General features: G+C 34.4%; 1 protein-coding gene across 1 annotated transcript in view; it reads right to left on the bottom strand.

Annotated features, from left to right (window-relative positions):
- The window catches only part of LOC121367406 (integrator complex subunit 13-like), a 253,339-nt gene that overhangs the window by 19,388 nt on the left and 217,863 nt on the right, over window positions 1–16,088 (bottom strand). Inside the window, exons 10-13 of the mRNA XM_041491560.1 lie at window positions 15,256–15,434; window positions 4,797–4,884; window positions 3,002–3,078; window positions 325–482 (exon numbers count right to left, since the gene is read on the bottom strand). Coding sequence (XP_041347494.1) covers window positions 325–482; window positions 3,002–3,078; window positions 4,797–4,884; window positions 15,256–15,434 — 502 coding nt within the window. The remainder of the gene's footprint in view (window positions 1–324; window positions 483–3,001; window positions 3,079–4,796; window positions 4,885–15,255; window positions 15,435–16,088) is intronic.

Raw genomic sequence — 16,088 nt, 5'->3', positions numbered from 1 at the left:
AAAGTTACATCAATTATATATTAAATGTGATATAAATGGCCTCAATAAAAACATTTTTTTATATATCTCACTTCACAGTTGACAGTACTGCTCCATTCTTATAAAAAACCCCCAAAAAAAAAAACAATTCCCTCAAAATCGAACATTTTTCATGGTCCTTTTTTAAATATCAGTAAAGAACAGAACCTCTAAACTTAAAACCCCTCAAAACCAGACATTTTACTTGGCTGGCCAGTTTAGAGGGGTTTTAATGTAAAATAAATGCCTTATGTTTAAAAACTAATACTTTCTGGTGAAGGTTGGTGAAGCTACATGACAGTGTACCTCTTTGGTCCCTTGCCCCGTGCACCCACCCCTGGCACAGGCAAGGGTTCATTGTTGTTCTCCATGCCAACGATGCGGAAGATGACCTTCTTGCACTCCAGGACATCGTCTTCTGTCAGAGACGGCTTCACAATGAGGGACACTAGCGGCTCCATGTTCTACAAAAAATACAGAACCAGACAACAAATATCACTGATCAACACTGCTATATAAAACTGTTATTGTACATTGATATATCACGGCTTCAAAATGAGGGACACAAACGATTCCATGTTCTACAACAAACACAGAACCAAACAGCTTCACAATGAAGGATATGATCAGTTTCATGTTCTACAACAAACACAGAACCAAACAGCTTCACAATGAAGGATATGATCAGTTTCATGTTCTACAACAAACCACAGAAACAGACAACATATAACACTGATCAACACTGCTATTGTACATTGATATATCACAGCTTCACAATGAAGGATATGATCAGTTTCATGTTCTACAACAAACCACAGAAACAGACAACATATAACACTGATCAACACTGCTATTATACATTGATATATCACAGCTTCACAATGAAGGATATGATCAGTTTCATGTTCTACAACAAACACAGAACCAAACAGCTTCACAATGAAGGATATGATCAGTTTCATGTTCTACAACAAACCACAGAGCCAGACAACATATAACACTGATCAACACTGCTATTGTACATTGATATATCACAGCTTCACAATGAAGGATATGATCAGTTTCATGTTCTACAACAAACACAGAACCAAACAGCTTCACAAAGAAGGATATGATCAGTTTCATGTTCTACAACAAACCACAGAAACAGACAACAAATATCACTGATTCTACTGCTATATCAACTGTATTATTGCAGCTTGATAGATTATCACGGTTTCACAATGAGGGACACTACCAGTTCCATGTTCTACAACAAACACAGAACCAGACAACAATGAATCTGATCACACTGACATATCAACACTATTATTGTAGCTGGATATAAAGAAGCTTTTTCATGTTGTTATTCTTTTTAATACGATTTTTATGACAATGAGTGATGTGTGAAAACCACAAATTGTCACGAATTGCAAAGCAATGAGTGAAAATAAGATTTTTACACATCACAAGTCGACATAAAAATCATATTTAAAAAACACCATGAAATGGTATATTTATTATAAACATCTTTGTATCTTTCTTTTGACAGGAACCCCCCCCCCCCCCCAATTAGCAAAAGAAAGCACAAGAGTACTGGTGAGGTACATGATATGCCTGTCAAAAGTAGGTCACAGTGACTGCATTGTACTTGCATCAAAGGTTTAATCATCCTATATAATTGATAAGGAAGATATGGACTGGACATGGATTTCCTTTAATGTGCAGTAATATGTGAAAAGTAGGTCACAGTGACTGCATTGTACTTGCATCAAAGGTTTAATCATCCTATATAATTGATAAGGAAGATATGGACTGGACATGGATTTCCTTTAATGTGCAGTAATATGTGAAAAGTAGGTCACAGTGACTGCATTGTACTTGCATCAAAGGTTTAATCATCCTATATAATTGATAAGGAAGATATGGACTGGACATGGATTTCCTTTAATGTGCAGTAATATGTGAAAAGTAGGTCACAGTGACTGCATTGTACTTGCATCAAAGGTTTAATCATCCTATATAATTGATAAGGAAGATATGGACTGGACATGGATTTCCTTTAATGTGCAGTAATATGTGAAAAGTAGGTCACAGTGACTGCATTGTACTTGCATCAAAGGTTTAATCATCCTATATAATTGATAAGGAAGATATGGACTGGACATGGATTTCCTTTAATGTGCAGTAATATGTGAAAAGTAGGTCACAGTGACTGCATTGTACTTGCATCAAAGGTTTAATCATCCTATATAATTGATAAGGAAGATATGGACTGGACATGGATTTCCTTTAATGTGCAGTAATATGTGAAAAGTAGGTCACAGTGACTGCATTGTACTTGCATCAAAGGTTTAATCATCCTATATAATTGATAAGGAAGATATGGACTGGACATGGATTTCCTTTAATGTGCAGTAATATGTGAAAAGTAGGTCTCAGTAACCTAATTATGGTACACGTGACACACTTCCATCCAAAGTTGTACCTGCATGCAAGGTTTGATGATCGTATATGAATTGATAAGAAATATATGCTCTGGAAACAAAGTTTATGGATGGACATAAGGACAGACAGATAATGCCCTATGTCCATAATATGACCCATGAAAGAAGCGTGTTAAGAAACAACTCGAGATTGAAAACATGTACATATTTATTCAATGTTCAATGGGGGGAACTTTTGCAGAAAATGTACTTGAAATTTCAATCAAAATTAGCATTTATTAGAGTTAAATTAATAATTATTCAATAACACAACTGAAAATGTACCTGACAAATTGACGTCTAAATAAGCAACAATATGGTTCTGTGTTAGATGAGAACATGTATTATGTAATTCAAAAGAGCAGTATAAGTTACTACTATAACAACAGATGTGAACATCTTGTCAACAAGACATACAACGTGACTACCGTAATATTAGAAATCTACTTTCATGGTAACTGATTAAAAACAATAACACCCAAAAACCCAAAAGAAAACCTCTTCATTAAAATACTCACCGTGGTCATATTAAACAAAATTGTTTCACTTATGATCATTGGCCAAAACCGGGTCAAGCGTTCCAAAATATTTTGGGCTAAAAAGAACATACAAGAAAATAAGCTGAAATATACTCTTGCAAGAAAAATACAAATTATCTTAACAAAATAATGTTGTGCAAAACAGCTTATTACATGTACAGTGCCATGTGGGATAAAATAACAAGGGTAATGTTTGTTTTCTAACTGCAAAGTAGTGGTGTAACAATACATCAAAGTTTTGAAAGGTTGCAATATTCAGTGCCTCGATAGCAATGCATTGCTAGTTAATTCAACTATCGATAATTATTTCAATTGTTTGCTCAATTATCGATAATTTCAATAGTATGCACAGTGAAATATGGTCTACAACTAATGCTAGGTGGACATTAAGTCAATACTTTTCTTTATCACACTTTCTACGTCCATTCAGACTAGTCTATAGAAACAATGCATGATTTCACTAACTAGTGACATTATTACAAATAAATAAGTACAAACACAGACATACATACAAATGCAAACATACGTACATACGCACATACACTCACACAGACAAAAACACACACACACACACACACATATATATATATACATACATAGTGGAAGACTGAGGTAAATAGTTGTGCGAAATATCTATTCATATTACAGTTAATAGTGTTATCGAGAAATTTAAGAAGTCACAACACTATTGCAATAGTACTATCACTATTGCAATACTATCACAATAGTATCTTAACTATCGCAATACTATTGCAATAGTAAAACTGACCACAATAGTCACCCTTATTGCAAAGTACCATAAGCAGATTGCTTCTACAGCCAATGATTGGCTGGCTTAAAAAATATTTGGTTGGTTGTTTACAATGACTGAACTTCATTTTCATTCATTCTGTTCATAGATAAAAGTTTAAACATGTTTTATGACCTACATATACAAAGATTTATAGGACAATTTTGGCTTATTTATTTCATTATCGTGAAATGGAATACTGTATCAACATAAGCAGTGTCTATTACATAATAGGGCCACAAAAAATAGTCAATTATGTCATGACATCACCAGCAGTCTCAGCCGACTATGTTACTTCTATTACGACTTGTAGCCTATATACAGCAACAACCATACCCACAGGGATATATATGTGATGTAATGGCAGATGTATTTTTTATATATTAAAATCAGTTAAAAGTGACAATGGGTAATAAATAGAATAGCTAGCTCATTGTGTGCAATTATTTGAGCTATCTGTCTTTCATGAATCACAAAAAGCTCTGGTTTACAACATTAATTTACTTGAGACAGCTAATCCATAATTCCTTATAGCTGATTAGTTACATGTATTATCCAAAATAAGCTGTAGCCATTAAAACTGCATGATATCAATTCTGACCCCCAGGAATCAAAGCACCATAGTAAACAGTATACAACATCATAACTGTCATAGTACTGTTTTCTATCTAACAATAATCACCACTGTTTTGTAGCCAACAGTCTACTGAAAATGATATACCGGTATATATAATGTATAAATCATGTGTACAGATTTAGAATGGCTTTTATGGAAGCTATATAGTTGGTTCATTTGAGCAACTGTATTATGAGATCTTTATATGACATCTAAATTTAAACTTGAAATCATGCCATTTCTAGTAGAGTGCATGCACGCACGCACATACACACATATATTTATATATAGGCAAGATCAAAATGAGTTAAAATTGGCTGTATGGAAACTGAATTCAAACTGATAGTAATTTTTTTTATGAACTGTACCTCTGACAATGGGGGCATCTGTGTATTCAGACAGCATGCCTGGGGTGGCTGGTGCCAAACGATTTTCTTTCATAAATTCTCCAAAATCCTAAAATAAAAAAATAAAAACCCCAGAACAATTACGCTGAGTAACTAAAAATAACATTTACAACAACACACTAAATATAAAACAGGCACTATATTAAAAAAAAAGACAAAAAAAGACGCAGCTTGAATTTGTGACAAAATGATGAACACCTAATGGTTAACTTGATAATAAAGTCAAGCTGAAACCAGACACAAAATGTTTCCCCCCAAGTTGTAGTCAAATATCAGGAGATGACAATATATGTTTAATTTCCAATAAAGGGTATTTTATTTTTATGAAAATTATTGAAAATCATGCAGTTAAAATAGCTTTTAGGCTAAAAGCTAAAATTATCAAATAGTGCTGTATATAGTGACCTACTAAAAACATTATTAAGAAAAAGTGTTATGTATCCAAAACGAAGGAAGGAAATGTTTAATTAACGATGCACTCAACACATTTTATTTATGGTTATATGGCGTCAGACATATGGTTACGGAGCATACATATATTGAGAGAGGAAACCCGCTGTCACCACTTCATGGGCTACTCTTTTCGATTAGCAGCAAGGGATCTTTTATATGCACCATCCCACAGACAGGGTAGTACATACACAGCCTTTGTTAGACCAGTTGTGGGCACTGGCTGGGATGAGAAATAGCCCAATGGGCCCACTGACGGGGATCGATCCTAGGTATCCAAAACGAATGAAGATTGTATTTTGTAAGAGCTTCTTGAAAGCAATATTAGGAATTAATAATGCTATTTATTGGTTATTATGAATCAAAACTAATTAAAAATAGATTTAAAGCATACAGCTCCCAGTTAACAATGTTACTATCAAGTTAACCTTTAAGTTTTATTTTATGAGTTGCAAATCAACATCACATCTAGTACACTTTGACCTCTGAGAATTGAACATTTTCACAAATCATTTATTGGTCATGTGTTTTCAGTATCATATTTTTTTCAAGTTTTAGAGATCTCTACAAAATTCAAACACATTTACTACCTACTATTTGTAATGAAGTTTCAAAGTGAAAGCAAATGCAGCTGATCAAAAGTTTGTAAATAAATTGTTTCCTAAATCAATATGGGTACTGAAGAATAATTATCTCTACCATCAGTTGACAAATGCATACTGGGTGCTACAAAGTGATGTCCCATATTATAAATTCATGTAATTTTCATTCAAAAGCAAGCATTAGACATGCCTCCACCCCACCAACAAAACCCCCAAACAAGTAAAAAAACAAAACAAACAACAAAGCAGAAAACAAAACAGAAGACAGAAAAAAGAAGACCCCCCCCCCCCCCCAAAAAAAAAAAAAGAGAGAAGAAACTCTGTGATACTATGCCTTTCATTAACTGTAGCACACAATCTATATTATTGGAGACAAATGTTTGCAACAGGCGGAAAGCAGTGCACTGTGTCACCCAGAGCAAGGACAAGATGACAGTCTATTTAATCAATGTGATGAACGTCTCCCCCAGTAGCCGGACAAATTCCCAAACAGTGCCCAACAATTCAATTAGCAAAGTCTGTTGTATGCTTTTTTCTCTCTCTCAACAAGGACTGAACATAAATAAATGATCTTCAGTTTTTTAGTGCAAGCTGAGCCTATGTCTAATAAAGTTCTAGGTGAGTTAACAACCGGTTTCCTGATCCGAGAAATCAATACCAGTCGTGTAAGACTAATCCAGCAGAGATGTTTGATGAAGACAAATTGATAGAGAACTTGAGTTATCTCTGCTGATAAACAGCCAACACTTTAACATAAGCTGAACAAACCTTCATGAATGAATGAATGAATTCATTTTACATGCTCATATACCATGAAGGTTTCAAGCATGCATGCCCATCACGGCCTTATCCTCTGATAATGCCAGTGACTAAGTCTGGGACAGGAGGGGAGGAGTTTGTTTGAGGTCGACGGAATTTGGAATACAAAATTTAGAAGTTATAAATGGTATCTAATGGACACATATGTATTATTCTATTTCTTACATATCCTCAAAAACCAGGTTTTAAACAAATTTTAACATCTTTATCGACTAAAAGACATTTTCAACCCTTTGCACTTGTAGCTGACTTATGCGTCACAGACACATGATTGCCAGGTTAACTATACATCCCAGTGTAATTGATTTCCACAGTGCTTTTTTTTATTGGACGTACGGCATTGGTGACCTGGTCATCACCTAGCAGCAGCCAGTAATTTGCCTTGAAATTGTTAACACACGTACGTGTGTAAACAACTATGCGTTACAAAAAATAACGCATAGTGTTCTCACCAATGGGTGTGCAAGAAAAAAGGAATTATTGTGGTAAGATATATTAAGAAATTACTACGGTATGATGTATAAATGAGCTATTGTGATGTAGAACGGAATTATTGTGGTATGATAATATTATATTAAGAAATTACTACGGTATGATGTATAAATGAGCTATTGTGATGTAGAACAGAATTATTGTCAGATAAATAACTGAATTACTGTGTGATATATACTAACTTTGAGTGAGGTTTAAATGAACTACCGTGAGTGAGGTTTAAAAATTAATTACTTTGAGTGAGGTTTAAATGAATTACTGTGAGTGAGGTTTAAATGAATTACTGTGAGTGAGGTTTAAAAATTAATTACTTTGAGTGAGGTTTAAATGAACTACTGTGAGTGAGGTTTAAATGACTTACTGTGAGTGAGGTGTAAATGAACTACTGTGAGGGAGGTTTAAATGAACTACTGTGAGTGAGGTTTAAATGAATTACTGTGAGTGAGGTTTAAAAATTAATTACTTTGAGTGAGGTTTAAATGAATTACTGAGGTTTAAATGAATTACTTTGAGTGAGGTTTAAATTAATTACTTTGAGTGAGGTTTAAATGAATTACTGAGGTTTAAATGAATTACTGTGAGTGAGGTATAAATGAACTACTGTGAGTGAGGTTTAAATGAACTACTGTGAGGTTTAAATGAACTACTGTGAGTGAGGTTTAAATGACTTACTGTGAGTGAGGTATAAATGAATTACTGTGAGTGAGGTTTAAATGAACTACTGTGAGTGAAGTTTAAATGACTTACTGTGAGGTATAAATTAACTACTGTGAGTGAGGTTTAAATGAACTACTGTGAGTGAGGTTTAAATGAACTGTGAGTGAGGTTTAAATGACTTACTGTGAGTGAGGTATAAATGAACCACTGTGAGTGAGGTTTAAATGAATTACTGTGAGTGAGGTTTAAATGAACTGTGAGGTTTAAATGACTTACTGTGAGTGAGGTTTAAATGAACTACTGTGAGTGAGGTTTAAATGAACTACTGTGAGTGAGGTTTAAATGACTTACTGTGAGTGAGGTATAAATGAACTACTGTGAGTGAGATTTAAATGAACTACTGTGAGTGAGGTTTAAATGACTTACTGTGAGGTATAAATGAACTACTGTGAGTGAGGTTTAAATGAATTACCGTGAGTGAGGTTTAAATGAACTGTGAGTGAGGTTTAAAAGACTTACTGTGAGTAAGGTATAAATGACTTACTGTGTGTGAGGTTTAAATGAACTACTGTGAGTGAGGTTTAAAGGAACTGTGAGTGAGGTTTAAATGAATTACTGTGACGTTTAAGTGAGGTTTAAATGAATTACTGTGAGTGAGGTTTAAATGAATTACTGTGAGTGAGGTATAAATGAATTACTGCGAGTGAGGTATAAATGAATTACTGCGAGTGAGGTTTAAATGAACTACTGTGAGTGAGGTTTAAATGAACTACTGTGAGTGAGATTTAAATGAACTACTGTGAGTGAGGTTTAAATGAATTACTGTGAGTGAGGTTTAAATGAACTACTGTGAGTGAGGTTTAAATGAATTACTGTGACGTTTAAGTGAGGTTTAAATGAATTACTGTGAGTGAGGTTTAAATTAATTACTGTGAGTGAGGTATAAATGAATTACTGCGAGTGAGGTATAAATGAATTACTGTGAATGAGGTTTAAATGAACTACTGTGAGTGAGGTTTAAATGAATTACTGTGAGTGAGGTTTAAATGACTTACTGTGAGTGAGGTTTAAATGAATTACTGTGTGAGGTATAAATGAATTACTGTGAGTGAGGTTTAAATGAATTACTGTGAGTGAGGTTTAAATGAATTACTGTGAGTGAGGTATAAATGAATTACTTGAGTGAGGTTTAAATGAATTACTGTGAGTGAGGTATAAATGAATTACTGTGAGTGAGGTTTAAATTAATTACTGTGAGGTTTAAATGGATTACTGTGAGTGAGGTGTAAATGGATTATTGTGAGTGAGGTTTAAATGGATTACTGTGAGTGAGGTTTAAATGAATTACTGTGAGTGAGGTTTAAATAAATTACTGTGAGTGAGGGCTCACATTAGAAGAAATCTTGAAACAGATAAAAATGTGGTGAGTTTAAAAAATATTTCATTAGCCAAACATTCAATGTTTGTGTATAAAAATTAGCAATTGGCTAATATGGCCGTGTAAAGGGTGAGCTCTGGTATAAATGAATTACTGTGAGGTATACATGAATAACTGACACATAGATGAATTATTTCAAGAAGACATAAATTTTGATGTATAAATAAAATACTGTGATATGAGACCTATATAAATAATTTTCTGAGGTATGATATATTATAAATGAATTACTGTCAGATGATGTATAAATGAATTACAGTGATATAAGACTTATATAAATTTTCTGAGGTATGAAATTTTCTGAGCTATTGCTCCTACTCACATGTGCTTGCGCAAAACGATTTCTGCATGGGCATTGATATTGCTAATTTATTTACACTAAATTACCACAAAAAACTAAAAATACCTTCCAGTGTTACTTGTATGTACATATATAGAAATGTTTTACTTCTGCTTTTATTGTTTTGCAAGCGGTGTATTGATTGGTCTGTGAGACCTAATTTTATAGCAGAATGTCCGAAATTGATTGGACTAAGTATAAAGGTGAAGGATATATTTCCTGATTTGCTCAAGTTTTCTGAATAAAAGAATTTGTTTTGTTTTGAGATATTTTATTGATAAAAAAAGAATCAAAAGGATTGCACAACAGGCACAGCCTATATAAGTGCTCTCCTAGACAAGATGGACATCAGACAATATTCATAATCATATATATCTAAAGCATAATAACAATGTCCAATGGCATAAAATATTTAACATAATAAATATTTTTTAATATATAGTAATAGAAGGTAGAGAGTAGATAGAATAGAAATGGGATAGTTGAGAAAAAAAATGATAGTAACGATCCTATTGTTGGAGCTAACCTTATATGGGGCAGTAAGATCACAATAATAAGTTAGTTCAACTCGAATCTCTTACTTTCAGCTATATATTTATGTACTGCGTTAAAAATTAAATTGTTTTCTTCAATTGGTAGGTTTATTGACCCGGATAGTAGTAGATCAATGTCTAAGATATCAAGGTAATTCCGTAACGAATAAATTAATTACTGTAAGATGAAACCTATATATTAAATAATTTACTCAGGTACAGTATATTATAAATGGATCACTGTAAGATGAGACCTATATATTAAATAATTGACTGAGATATAGTATATTACAAATGGATTACTGTAAGATAAGACCTATATATTAAATAATTGACTGAGATATGGTATCTTATAAATGGATCACTGTTAAAATGAGACCTATATATACTCTTCAAAAAAAGAAACGCAAAAGGGTACAAATGGGTTATAACTCCGATTTTATGTTTCCTACCGGTTCATGCTTTGTGAATATAAGGTCATTGCATGTCCCAAACACATTCCCACGGTTACATTCGATAAAACGCAGCTACTGTACAATAAAGTTCCAAAATGTGAATATTCGCAAAAACGCAGCCAGGTGCAAACCATGTCACCACTGCACGTGTGTTGTCTGCACGTGCAACATGAACACCGACAGTATAAAAGTGCAGGGTGTTTGCTTGCCTGGCCTCTGTATCTGGCCGACAGTTGACAATCCAGGACATGACGCAGGCGAATCCAGAACGGCCGTTGCCAGGGCATTCCATGTGTCCCCAAGCACCATCTCCAGACTGTGGGACCGTTACCAGCAACATGGATCAACACGTGACCTCCCTAGATCCGGTCGACCACGGGTCACTACCCCCGGGCAGGACCGCTACATCCGGGTACGCCACCTTCGGGAACGATTGACTACTGCCACCTCCACAGCCGCAGCAATACCAGGTTTGCGCAGGATATCCGACCAGACCGTACGGAACCGCCTACGTGAGGTAGGAATTCGTGCCAGACGTCCAGTTCGAGGTGTCATCTTAACACCACAACACCGTCGACTCCGACTGCAGTGGTGCCAGATTCATCGACAATGGCCTCAACTGCGATGGAGACAGGTGTGGTTCAGTGACGAGTCCCGATTTCTGCTCCGACGTCATGATGGAAGATGTCGCGTGTATAGGCGTCGTGGTGAACGTTATGCGGCAAACTGCGTGCAGGAAGTGGACAGATTCGGCGGGGGTAGTGTCATGGTGTGGGCAGCCATCTCACACACTGGCAGAACTGACCTGGTCCACATGCAGGGCAACCTGAATGCACAGGGCTACATTGACCAGATCCTCCGGCCACACATCGTTCCAGTTATGGCCAACGCCAACGCAGTGTTCCAACATGACAACGCCAGGCCTCACACAGCACGTCTCACAACGGCTTTCCTACAGAACAACAACATTAATGTCCTTCCTTGGCCATCGAAATCACCGGATTTGAACCCAATTGAGCATCTATGGGACGAGTTGGACCGACGCCTCCGACAGCGACAACCACAGCCCCAGACCCTGCCCGAGCTGGCAGCAGCCTTGCAGGCCGAGTGGGCCACCATCCCCCGGGACGTCATCCGTACTCTGGTTGCTTCAATGGGCAGGCGGTGCCAGGCAGTTGTCAACACACGTGGAGGCCACACCCGGTATTGACTCCAGATGACCTTGACCTTGGTGGTGTGTCCTATCACTTACTCACAATGGACTAGAGTGAATTGTGAACAATCCTGCAACATTTGGTAATTATCGGACTCACCATTCAATAATTAAATCAATTCTCCAAATGTTACGACAATGTGGTTTTGCGTTTCTTCTTTTGAAGAGTATATTAAATAATTTACTCAGGTATGGTATATTATAAATGGATTAAGATGAGACCTATATATTAAATAATTTACTGAGGTATGGTATATTATAAATGAATCACTGTAAGATGAGACCTATATATTAAATAATTTACTCAGGTATAGTATATTATAAATGGATTACTGTAAGATGAGACCTATACCTATACGTATACCTCTGTTGACCACTCTAGTGTCGATTTAATGTTATGTACCAAAGTATAGTTTAGTGTTAGTAATTAAAAAACAAAAAACAAAAAAACAACCAAAAAAACCAACAACATGACACTGCGAAAATTAAAAACCGCGAACTGCCTGCATTTTTGACATCGTGAAAATTTACTGCCGCGAATAATACCCGTTTTACAGTATATTAAATAATTTACTCAGGTATGATATATTATAAATGAATCACTGTAAGATGAGATCTATATATTAAATAATTGACTGAGATATGGTATATTATAAATGGATTACTGTAAGATGAGACCTATATATTAAATAATTTACTCAGGTATAGTATATTATAAATGGATTACTGTAAGATGAGACCTATATATTAAATAATTTACTGAGATATGGTATATTATAAATGGATTACTGTAAGATGAGACCTATATATTAAATAATTTACTCAGGTATGGTATATTATAAATGGATCACTGTAAGATGAGACCTATATATTAAATAATTTACTCAGGTATGGTATATTATAAATGGATCACTGTAAGATGAGACCTATATATTAAATAATTTACTGAGGTATGGTATATTATAAATGGATTACTGTAAGATGAGACCTATATATTAAATAATTTACTCAGGTATCGTATATCATAAATGAATCACTGTAAGATGAGACCTATATATTAAATAATTTACTCAGGTATAGTATAGCAATTTTGGCATGCTGTTCTGCATCATACAGTCTATATTCACTGTGTTTTTGTTTACGATTTGTAGAAGTGTTTAATTTATCAACGGCATCATTGGCGGGTCAGGTAAACCAACAGTTTCAGGTTTGTCCGCGCTTTTTTTAACCACTGCAAAATTGAACCTGCCATAACGCTGTTTTTGTGAAGAATGATAAAAGTTATTGATTTTTGGAACAGACATTCTTACTGGTATTGTTAAGCTGTGAATAAACATTTAGAAATTAGTATAATGAGCCATTTTTAATTGGCCAATCAAAATAAGGGACACAAATGGTTTTGTAAACTTCCCGAAAAACGTCATCGACATGTGACAAAAACAAAAGAGGTGAGACGTTTTTAACAACCGGTGTTTAAACATTAAAACAAGATTACTAGTACAAGTGTTTGTCTTTATTTCACACTTTCTGGAGAGTTGATTGAACCACATCCTGGATTAATTTCATTAATTGTACACACAGTGTGGTCGCCGCAGGACATGTGGCTGCAGCACTTAGCGGAGTCGCTCAGAAAGGAATAATATTACGTATACCTCTGTTGACCACTCTAGTGTTGATTTGTTATGTACCAAAGAATAATTTTGTACGTGTTAGTAATTAAAAAAACAAACAAACAAAAAAGAAAAAACAAAAACCATGACATTGCGAAAATTAAAAACCGCTAACTGCCTACATTTTTGATATCGCGAAAATTTACTGCCGCGAATAATACCCATTTTACAGTAAATTAAATAATTTACTGAGGTACAGTATATCATAAATGAATCACTGTAAGATGAGACCTATATATTAAATAATTTACTGAGATATGGTATATTATAAATGGATCACTGTAAGATGAGACCTATATATTAAATAATTTACTCAGGTATGGTATATTATAAATGAATCACTGTAAGATGAGACCTATATATTAAATAATTTACTCAGGTACAGTATATTATAAATGGATTACTGTAAGATGAGACCTATATATTAAATAATTTACTCAGGTATAGTATAGCAATTTTGGCATGCTGTTCTGCATCATACAGTCTATATTCACCGTGTTTTTGTTTACGATTTGTAGAAGTGTTTAATTTATCAACGGCATCATTGGCGGGTCAGGTAAACCAACAGTTTCAGGTTTGTCCGCGCTTTTTTTAACCACTGCAAAATTGAACCTGCCATAACGCTGTTTTTGTGAAGAATGATAAATGTTATTGATTTTTGGAACAGACATTCTTACTGGTATTGTTAAGCTGTGAATAAACATTTAGAAATTAGTATAATGAGCCATTTTTAATTGGCCAATCAAAATAAGGGACACAAATGGTTTTGTAAACTTCCCGAAAAACGTCATCGACAAGTGACAAAAACAAAAGAGGTGAGACGTTTTTAACAACCGGTGTTTAAACATTAAAACAAGATTACTAGTACAAGTGTTTGTCTTTATTTCACACATTCTGGAGAGTTGATTGAACCACATCCTGGATTAATTTCATTAATTGTACACACAGTGTGGTCGCCGCAGGACATGTGGCTGCAGCACTTAGCGGAGTCGCTCAGAAAGGAATAATATTACGTATACCTCTGTTGACCACTCTAGTGTTGATTTGTTATGTACCAAAGAATAGTTTTGTACGTGTTAGTAATTAAAAAAACAAACAAACAAAAAAGAAAAAACAAAAACCATGACACTGCGAAAATTAAAAACCGCGAACTGCCTGCATTTTTGATATCGCGAAAATTTACTGCCGCGAATAATACCCGTTTTACAGTAAATTAAATAATTTACTCAGGTATGATATATTATAAATGAATCACTGTAAGATGAGACCTATATATTAAATAATTGACTGAGATATAGTATATTATAAATGGATTACTGTAAGATGAGACCTATATATTAAATAATTTACTGAGGTACAGTATATCATAAATGAATCACTGTAAGATGAGACCTATATATTAAATAATTTACTCAGGTACAGTATATCATAAATGAATCACTGTAAGATGAGACCTATATATTAAATAATTTACTCAGGTATGTTATATTATAAATGGATTACTGTAAGATGAGACCTATATATTAAATAATTTACTCAGGTATGGTATATTATAAATGGATTACTGTTAGATGAGACCTATATATTAAATAATTTACTCAGGTATGGTATATTATAAATGGATCACTGTAAGATGAGACCTATATATTAAATAATTTACTCAGGTATGGTATATTATAAATGGATTACTGTAAGATGAGACCTATATATTAATTAATTGACTGAGATATGGTATATTATAAATGGATTACTGTGATTCTGTAGTCGGTGACCCGCCCCCCGCAGCCCTCACTGATAGACGGAGGATCTTCGAGAATGGACCGGGCTGTTGGTATCGTGTGTATGAAGATCTCTCCGCCGTGGCTCGTCAACATGTGAGATATGACCTTCACCCCAGTCTTACGAGGCTGCTCCAGTAACACTGATCTACCTGTGACAACATATATATTTTATAGTACACACATAAGGTATAACAAAAGGTATAACATTTTCAAATTTGTATTTTACAAAGAGGAAAGTTGTTCCGAGTAATTGCTCATTATAATTTTTAAAAATTGCAATTAGGTATCTGTTGAACAATTTCAAGTAAGATCATACTAATAAAATATGTTTTTTCTGAAACATTACCTGCCATTTTAGTAATAGGTTGCATAATTAATATTTAATTATACATGTACTTATTTTGGATTATTTACCAATGGCATAACAAAAACCTGGCATTTTTTTCACCCTTTCTCTATATTAAATTTTATAATGCATACGGCCACACTCTGTTTATACTGAACATGTATCATAGGTCTTATACTGTACATGCATGTATCAGATGTTTTACACTGTACATGCATGTATCAGATGTTTCACACTGGATGTGTATCAGATGTTTTACACTGGATGTCTATTACATGTTTTACATTGGATGTGTATTAAATGTTTTACACTGTATATGCATGTATCAGATGTTTTACACTGGATGTCTATTACATGTTTTACACTGGATGTGTATTAGATGTTTTACACTGTACATGTATGTATCAGATGTTTTACACTGGATGTGCATTAGATGTTTTACACTGTACATGCATGT

The sequence above is a fragment of the Gigantopelta aegis genome, chromosome 3 (genome assembly GCF_016097555.1).
Source record: "Gigantopelta aegis isolate Gae_Host chromosome 3, Gae_host_genome, whole genome shotgun sequence".
Classification (NCBI taxonomy): domain Eukaryota; kingdom Metazoa; phylum Mollusca; class Gastropoda; order Neomphalida; family Peltospiridae; genus Gigantopelta; species Gigantopelta aegis.
This window is presented reverse-complemented; position numbering and strand designations above follow the sequence as displayed.